Consider the following 9,332-nt stretch of genomic DNA (forward strand, 5'->3'; position numbering starts at 1 on the left):
TTCATCATCAGATTCTGCAGAGCGGTAGGGTACATCATTGGCTACAACTAGAAATTTTTAGAATTTTTTGAAACTTTAAATTGTTAGATTCAAATTTTGCAAAAAAAAAACAGAAGCTATGTAGCTCGAGCTATAATTAGGGTTTCCGCTATAAAAGGGCGTGTTCCAAGGCTGAGTGACTAGAATTGTTCCCCTCCTTTGTCAGGCAAAGCATTATTGCGACCATTTGGCCACTTCTGAAATATTAAATTTGAGTTCCACCCAGAATTCAAGTTGCAATGAATTTCTTTCACTTCATTCAGTATTCACACCTTTTCTTACTTTAGAAATTTCTGTAAACAAAAGTAGTTCACCTACACCGGATGAAACAGGAACACACCTGAAGCCGGCTTCCGTATCTAGCAGGCACTCAAGGAATCCAAACATATCACTGTTCAAAGTCTTTGGATACAAACATCTTTCGAAAGAAGGACGACAATCACATCTTTCCAAAATGTCATAGGAAAAGAAATATATATCTTTTTCATTGATCATTTATATTACATCTGATAGCAACCCATTATCCTCCAACTTCATGTCACACACAAAACCTCTGTTACAAAGTGTACATAGGCACCGTAGCACCTTCCACCTCAACATACTATTTCTTCTGAGCTTTCCTGGAGCATGGGACTACTTATTTTAATGTCAAGTTGTGGTTCTTAATGGCAATGCAGTGTATATGCACCAGTAGTTGCATCCCTCTCGCCGTCAGATACTTAGGGATAATTCTAGCATGAGAGTGATTCCGCAAGCTGTATTAGCAGACATCAGGGTGGAAACGCCCAGGAATCGAACTATTCTGCTGAGCCTGCTGTAGATGCACTCTAAGTGCATAATTATTGATCTGCAATGTCACAGGGTACCCAAGAGATCAATAAGAACATTTTAATGTAAAATAGATAAGAGTCAAAGAAGCAAGGCCCGGACTATATACCTCGAGAGTTTTTACTTGCTCCTGATACTGCAAAACCAGTTGCTTCAAGTTATGAACCTCCTGTGTCTTATCATCGTACTCTTTTTGGCGCTCGTGTTGGATCGCAACTCCCCGCTTCAGAACAGCATTCTCTCGCAGAACTATAGCTAGCTGCTCCTTCAGCATCGCATTTTCCTATGGGCAAGCGAAAACATAACTATTTAGCTTGCCAATGGAGAATTGTAAGACCTAGAGGTAAATTGTGAAGTTCAGATCAATGTGTTCTAGTACCTTGTGCAAGTTCTGCACTGCCTCAGCTCCTGTTCGCTCCATGATGGACTTCTCAAGTACCTCCAAAGCTCTTGATGCACGAGCCCGTGCATCATTTATGTCAGAGGCGCTTGTCATCTCTCTGACAAATAGCTCAACCCATTCAGAGCTATGGTGATTTGGCTGAAAATTATCCGTCACGGATGGATTCCCACTAATAACATTCAAATGGCCATTACTAACAACACCTGTCCAAGATTGTAAATTATACAGTTAGTAAAAAAAACGCAGCTGTTGCGCAATTTCTTCATTTAGAATTTTGAGTAATAAAAGGGGTATACGATTCATAAAGACATAGCAATATAGGTTGGCTGTCAACCTATAGACACTGTGGAAGTAATAAAAGCATAACTAGTACTTTTTTTTATGATTAGAAACAATTTAAATAGTGTTTTACACTTGTGATGTTGATTGACATCACCGCTTGTTTGTAGATCTGACACTGCTAAAATACCAACTGAAAATGTAGTGGCATAGATTTTGTAGTATGTACAAACTATAAAGTAAGGCAATGTAGTCTATTTCAAATAACAACATAGGTTGTATAGTTGCTAACAACATGATAAGAATTTAAGCCTGACATCACTCACAATCACAGCTCAATCTGCTTGGTTCAATGGTCAGACTACCAGTTTCACCAGTTGATCCACAGTTCAAGTTTGAGCCACCTAATGTATTATGCTTGTTTTAGAACAGAATGTACAGGAGACTTGTGGCTAGTTCCTGTACTGGGAAGGACTTAGTTACCCTGTTCGAATCAACAGCAGCGCAGCATTTAAGATGGGTGTTTTCCCCAGTTCTTTTTTTTTCTGCCCAAATAATCCAAAGTAATAAAAAAAACAGACCGAACCAGGTGGTCGGATCTCCAGTCCGGTTTTGGAAGGCGTGGAAAGAACACCACAATGTGCATGATGAACATAGCAAAACAAAATTAAAATATGTCTTTTGCATGGGATATAAATAGATGACAGGTGCATGCATAATATGATAATATAATAAGAAATTCGGGAAAAGATGCCGATTTGATAAGGCTGACTACCAGTGTCGCAAAACATCAAGCAGAACAACAAAGCACATGGTTTCGTTCATCGAACAAGTTTTCATCAATAAACAAACCAGCTAAATGTGATGAATGTTGCTTGAATATTTAGCATGCAACTGTTTCTGATGTAAATTCAATCAGCAATACCTTCAGCTGATAACTTAAGTGCTGTTGACAGGCCATTCTCTGATTCACAAACAGCTGCTGACAAAATAGCCTCAGCTGACTCCAGGCGTAGGTCATTCAAACTCCTTATTGCAGAATCCAAATCATCTCCAGATGCTTCAAGGGCTCTTTCGAGCAACTGGAATCATTTTGAAGACAGTAATATCAATATCATTATCACTGCAACAAGAATTCACTATTTAACCACTAATACGATAAGCCTAATTGCAGATGACAAAAATAATCCAACCATGACCAGTCTAAACTTAAAACCATAAGTTCCAATACAAGATACCCAACTTAACATAGAAAAAACAATACTAACCAGGAAAATGCATTTGGCACAATGGAAACATGACAGCAGATGTAGATGAATAGAATGGATTGATAACAAAATCGCATTTTATATATAGGCTACATCAAAATTGAAAATTAATGAAAACTATTGTCAACTGTTGCCAGGCACAAATATGTACACATCCCTTACAAAAGCTTGCCATGCTAAATAGGACAGGCAACCAATTACCAAACAGCTAACCTTTCTGTAACTTTATAGTTGGTATGAAGGTAAAAGATAAACATCTAAATTAGAGTGAGATAAATAAGTTACAACAACAACAACAACAACATCAAAGCCTTTTTCCCAAGCAAGTTGGGGTAGGCTAGATATGAAACCCAACATAAAAACGAGACCAGAACAAGGAGAAAGATACATCATGAAATATAAAATACAAAATTAATACCATCAGATACATCATGAAATATATTTATATAATATTATAGTTGTTGGTAGTTTTTTCTAAAAGTTTTGTCACAGTTTAGTAAGTTTGACTTTTCAAAAAAGATATAAGCCTTATTCACTGGAACTGAGGGAAATAAGTTATTTCAGTAAAATACAATAATGGAATGACAGTTTCCAGTAAACATCATATACATGTAAACAATAACTGAAAGTCTATTTACCGGAATAATGCAGTAAAGATTGTATATCCGCAGAAAATAATGACATTTAATATTGCCCTGAAGTGTAATGTTATGTAATACACAAAGGCAGGATATCCGAGGTACTGAGAAAATGCTCAGAACATCAGATTTCTTGGTGGAAAACCCTAGCAAGATGTAAACTAGACAAAGGTAGGCAAAATATTGTCACACAATGCAGCCTGAAATGGACATTTTCTAATTGACAATAGCGGCGACTATCCTTAGATTGGTTGATAGCTATCCAAACCAAGTTATATGACTCGCAGTCTGACAGATCCACGATCCAGGTCTGGAGTTTGACATTCACCACTTTAAAAAAAGTAAGGCTCTTTAGGGTTGACCTCTTTGGGTCACTAATCAGAGATGTGGCTCAGGAAGCTAATATTTGCAAATCATCACGACTGCAGCAACAAATGTAGGTATCTAAGTGGAAAATTAACAGATGTAGAAGATTGACCGCTATACATAAACACGTTATAATTTGCGTTCTGGGCAGTTGTGACCCACCACTACCCTTCCCAGCCCTTACTCAACCCCGTTGCCATGAGACGCTGCCACCACCAATTCAACTCCCACCCACCCTGCCACCGCAGCAGATCCCGACCAAGATGTGACTCTGACAGCAACAGGATTCATCGTGATGTGAAAGCGATGGCAACGATTGCATGACGTGACAGCAGATCTGACACGAGGCGACCCTCTCTCGGTTTTTTTTATCCTCTTACTTAGTTTTCTTTGCTCACTAGCAGTGGGTTCCTCATCCCAACCTTAGGGAATAAGACTGATCCAAGTGCCAACCAAATCGCTCGAACGAAATTGAGGCTTGATATTGGTTTAAGTTGATCCCAACTATTATCCTTTGCGGCATGAGCAAAAAGTTTAGTGATATCAAAGCTTTGCTTCATGTCTGAAAAATTACTCGTCCAATCAAAACGGCATTTTTTTGGCGGGACATCAAACTCCACTCGAGCAGAAATAGCCTAAACGCGCAGATGCTTCAAACGCTTCTGCATCAAGTTTCAAAAAGCATGCCGCAGCTTTACAATAAAAAGGCCAGGTTTCAGTATCCAAACACCACAGCATAGGGAAATTCATAAGATTACTGGAAAAAGGTGAAAATCACAAATCTACCAGGACAAAGAGGCTTTTCACAGCCAGGCACCAATCTCGCACTACAATAGTGCAAAACCACAAATCTATGAAGGCACGCTTACCTCTATTTCATTCACAATTCCAGGTAGGCAAAAACAGAATGCAACCAGAGAGCACAAAAATCACTGAAAAGAAGTCACCTTGGTGCGTCCAAACTCCAACTCCTACAAAACAAATCTCGCTCAACACTAGCAGCTGATTTCTCGTCAGAACCTTAGAAGATAAGATTGTGATCGAATTGCAGACCAGATAACTCCATCGGGATCGAGGTTTCGATATGGTTTTTTAAGTGCACACCATAACTATGATCCAAATTACTATCCTTTGGTTGATTCATGAACAAATAAAGCTAGGTAGTATTTCATCAAAGCTTTGCTCTATTTCGGATAAATTCTTATCAGAAGAGCACTTGAGTAGCAATAACCTAACCTCACAATGCTTGAAACGCTTCTAGTCAAGTTAAGCAAGGAACACGGTAACTTCACAACAAAGGGACCAGGTTTCAGCATCCAAACACCATAATTATATGCTGGAGAACTAGAAGAAAAGAAATGCAAAATTGCAAATCTACTGAAGGAAAAGAGGCTTTTCACATCCACGTGCCCAAACACCAATCTCTTGCCACAACAACACTTAGATTCACCAACAAGTGGAGCATGGCTAGCCCTACTTCATTCACAGTTCCAGGGCACAACACAATCCAACCGCAGATCACAAAATTCACAATAAAGGAACCACCCTAGTGCGTCCAAACGACAACTCCTATCCTACAGGATAAATCGCGCTTTTACCATCTAAAATGAACAATCAGATCAGGGATACGGACCTGGGGATCCATGTGAGGGAAGAGGGAGCAAAGGTGCTGGAAGAGCGCCTCCCGGCGGTGGGCCGCGGCGGCGTCGTCGAAGGCGCGGGTCGGGGAGCAGCGGGCCCGCTTGGAGGAGTGGTGGTGGGGAGGGGAAGAGGAAGAGGGAGAGGAAGGGATAAGCTCGTCGGCGAAGATGGAGGACCTCTTGCCGCACACTACGGCAGACATGGTGGCCCGCCCCGCCGCCTCGCGGCGCCGCCGATCCGTCCGCCGCCGCTCGCAGCCGTTCTACTCGCCCCCTCCGCGGGGGTCGCCCACCATCTGGCCCGTCGGGGTCCGGCCGGCGCCCCTCTCCTCCAGCGATCCACGGCGGAACGGGGCTCCGGTCTGGGCTGAGAGGCGTGCGCTGTTGGCTGGTTCTTGGTGGAGACGGCCAGACGGGGTTGCAAAATTGTTTGGTTCGGTGGTTCGGTCTGGATGGTTTGGTTTGATTAACCTGTCTCGGGTCTCGTGTCCCATATTTACTGTTGCTCCCTCCTGCTAATTTTTTTTTTTTTTTGTTGAACTCAAATTTTGTAAGTTTCATCAAGAATATAGAAAGTGATATGAACGTCTATGATATCTATACCTAATAATAAAGGAGCTAAGGTTTCTGCCAAAAAGTTTCGTCAACGCTTTTTTTTGGACGGTTCTGCCCTCCCACCAAATCGCATATTACTGCACAATGGCCAGCGTACCGGTTCGGGCGTTCTGTTCCGATTCCCCAACCTCCCCGCGAGCGCACAGCTGGTGACGCAGCTCCGTTGCATGAGTGTCCGCTACACCTCGGCGCCGCTCCCGGCTGACCTCCCGTCGACGCTGTGCGCGCATCGGCGTCCTTCCGCCACTCACCATCCTACCTACCCTGCTGGTCATTCCCCTCCCCTGCTAGCCCTCAACGGCACCCCGCGCGCGGCCTGTGCGTGGGGCGATCTAACCCTCCCTCCCTTCCTGTCGTGGAGACGAGCAGTGGATTCGCTGGTGCCTGGCCACCACAAACCGTCCACTCAGCTATAGTCGCCCGATAAGCGAAGGGATGCGGTGGTGCCTAGCCTCCAACCGTCGAGCGTGGAGAGCCCAGATCTCTTAATTCTGAAATTGGATCGGAAATTTCGTCAAGGATCTTGGATCCTTTTCTTTGTTTATGATTTGGATCCAATTTTCCTGTTCATGTTTTTCTTTGATTGAAATCTTTTCAAGCCCAAGTAGTAGCAGCAAAGCATCGGAGCAATCCTTTTTCTCATTTTCACCATCCACCTAAAAATCACCTTCTTCCCAGATCCATCCGCCGGTCAATCAGCTCTGCTCCGCCTCTGAAGCGCACGGATGGCATCAGATTAGTCTAATTGAGATCCTCTTGTGATATGTGATAGCCAGGCGGCCCATTTCATCAAGCTTGAATCAGAGATATAATATTTTTAGCTTCTCTACACGGCAGCTCCACTAGACCATGCATTCTTCCTTGCAACGCGAGGAAAGGGGATCAGGGAATGCGCCGACGTCCTCGCCATGGAGGTCTAAGCCGCACCGTGAGACCGAGCGTCCCTAGCTCCGCCGTGTAGAAGGAATCTCCAGGACGTGGGGGACGCATCGAGGGGATGCGTCGTTCTCTTGTTGTCTTGGCCATGGCGCCGTGCGAGGCGTCCGCCTCCTTCGTTGCTATGCAATGGATTCTGCTCGCTTTCACCCTCGTTGTTTTCAGGAGGCTGTCAATAGGGATGCCACGGGCTCGAGCAACCGGAAACGTGTACGGAGCAGCAAGGTCGAGGGAGGAGCGGGGGCGACGGGGCCTGTATGAAGGCGTTTGTCGAGGGCCTGCCTGGCGGCGACTACTTGACCAGAGGGGCCGCTTAGTAAATAACTGTTCACGGTAAGGGTTGTTTTGACCATCGAGTACTGCTTCTCCCTTCGATCCCACGCACCCATATTGATCGGTTAAAAAAAATCCAGACATCAATAAAAGGTTGAAGAATCATTAAACTTTTAAGATAACTTTAGGCAGAATATAAAAAAGGGGAAATCAACGATATGAAAGTATTGATTCTTGGAAGACTATAGGCCGACGCACCGACCCATATTGATCGGTTAAAAAATCCAATCATGCCTTTCATCCAAAGCGGCAACATTAAGGTATTTTCGGCAGCAACTTCAGCTATGATAATGGGAGAGTGAAGAAAATAAATTACAAATATCTTGGAACATTGTTATCAAGACACGAGTGTGATTAAACTCAACGAAATAGTTTAACATGAAAATGTATAAGAAAGATGTGTTAGTGCTGAAAATTTTAAATTTGTAATAACAAAATGTAATTATTTTTTCAATACATGACCTGAACATGCGATCCACCCGTAGCAACGCACGGGCAATTGTGCTATCATACATACATTGATATTTTTATCAACATATGTTGTCAAACTTTACGAAGTTTAACTTCAAAAAAAATACTCCTATTAAGTGTTGCATACTCCGGAAAGTTGGTATCATCCCATTAGATGTGTGTTATTTAGGTTCATGATTACTTGGACACGATTCTAGAACCGAGTTCTTATGTTTGAGTAGCCATCTTGAATTGTGAGTACACTTTTGAGTAGCCATCTTGAATTGTGAGTACACTTCTCGGACCACAAGTACTACTTGGTAGTTGGTAATGAACTCTAGATCAACTCTCAAGTGCTTGTAAAGCCACTTTGACAAACCTTAACAATGTGTTATATGCCTCACGGTATATGTTTTCGAGCTCAAGACGAGTATTTATTAGCTTTGTTGGGTCTCCCAACCTCTTTTCTTGATTTCGTGATATATATTGCTGAACCAAGTTAAACTTTGCTTGCCGTGGAGAAGTGGTCTAGTTTGGTGGTTCGGTTTGGTTTGGTTTGGTTAACCTGTCTCGGGCTCGTGTCCCATAAATTATTGTCCGCGAGCTACTGCTTTTTCCTATTTAAAATATAATTTTTTCGTGAAAGTCAAAAAGCTTTGTGTTATTCATCCTATATTCGTATAGAAAAGAAGTTACTTTAACCAAAATTGCAGTTTTCTTTTTTTTACAAGTTACAAGCATAAGAAAAGACTGATGCAACCACCGCTCAAAACAAGACTATAACTAAAGGAAGTACCTCCAAACTAAAGAAAACCTAGTTTGTAGGAGCCTTGAGTTCTAATACTACCTGGTGTGTTGTATTTTTTTGGGTTTGTATCTATTAATGGATCGAGCTGCAAAGCTTTTGCATTTTCTTAAAAAACTAAACACGGGCTAAAAGCCAACCACACAAGCATAAGGATGCCACAACCCCCGAGAAAAAGAGGGAATCCAATCTCCAAAGAATGGGAGAACCCCGGGTCGCTCTTGCTTTGGAGAGCCGATGTGGTTGTGCGCTACAGGTCTCGCCTCAATCCACCAATCATTATTGGCACCATGAATGACGTATCGCCACACCTCATGTCCATCACAACATGTGTTCACTAAAAGCCGAAATCCGTCGAACTCTTCCATGCGTCCAAGATGATGTAGCATGGGATCCTTTGTCATCCCCTTCCCATGCCACCCAAGAAACCGCGCTCGCACGACATCAGTACACATAGGATCTGACTCATAGAGCCGAGCCGAGGCGTGTCGTCTTGCCTTCCCACCCGAGTCCGATCTCCGAAAACAGCGCCTCCAAAAAAACTCGAGATATTGACAATGTCATCTCTGATCGGTGCGGCTCAAAAAAAATTTCATTGGGGATCACAGGGACGAAGAGGCCTTTTTCGTCATGGGACCTGCATTCCCGAACCACTTTTCCTTTGGAACCGCCTTTGGCAGCTAGCATGGTGCACGCGTCATCTGATGTGGCGACCCCAAGTTCCTCGGTTGG

The 9,332-nt window shown here is 43.0% G+C and overlaps 1 protein-coding gene across 1 annotated transcript; it reads right to left on the minus strand.

Moving 5' to 3' along the window:
- Nucleotides 1-499: 499 nt before the first annotated feature.
- LOC124703601 lies at nucleotides 500-5,706 on the minus strand. The gene is made up of 5 exons (XM_047235824.1): nucleotides 5,455-5,706; nucleotides 2,475-2,631; nucleotides 1,247-1,473; nucleotides 977-1,150; nucleotides 500-886 (listed from the first exon to the last, which is right to left on the minus strand). Exons 1-5 carry the CDS (start codon nucleotides 5,662-5,664, stop codon nucleotides 800-802), a joined length of 855 nt encoding a protein of 284 aa, XP_047091780.1. The 5' UTR covers nucleotides 5,665-5,706; the 3' UTR covers nucleotides 500-799.
- Between the last annotated feature and the right edge of the window lie 3,626 nt (nucleotides 5,707-9,332).

The sequence above is a fragment of the Lolium rigidum genome, chromosome 3 (assembly GCF_022539505.1).
Source record: "Lolium rigidum isolate FL_2022 chromosome 3, APGP_CSIRO_Lrig_0.1, whole genome shotgun sequence".
Lineage (NCBI taxonomy): Eukaryota > Viridiplantae > Streptophyta > Magnoliopsida > Poales > Poaceae > Lolium > Lolium rigidum.

Excerpts from the sequence above, each read along its gene's own strand:
- LOC124703601 (XM_047235824.1), bottom strand. The coding sequence starts at position 5,664 with ATGTCTGCCGTAGTGTGCGGCAAGAGGTCCTCCATCTTCGCCGACGAG. Across the intron at positions 2,632-5,454 it reads TCCCTCACATGGATCCCCAG|TTGCTCGAAAGAGCCCTTGA; the intron begins GTCCGTATCCCT and ends AAATGATTCCAG. Across the intron at positions 1,151-1,246 it reads CAGTGCAGAACTTGCACAAG|GAAAATGCGATGCTGAAGGA; the intron begins GTACTAGAACAC and ends GCTTGCCCATAG.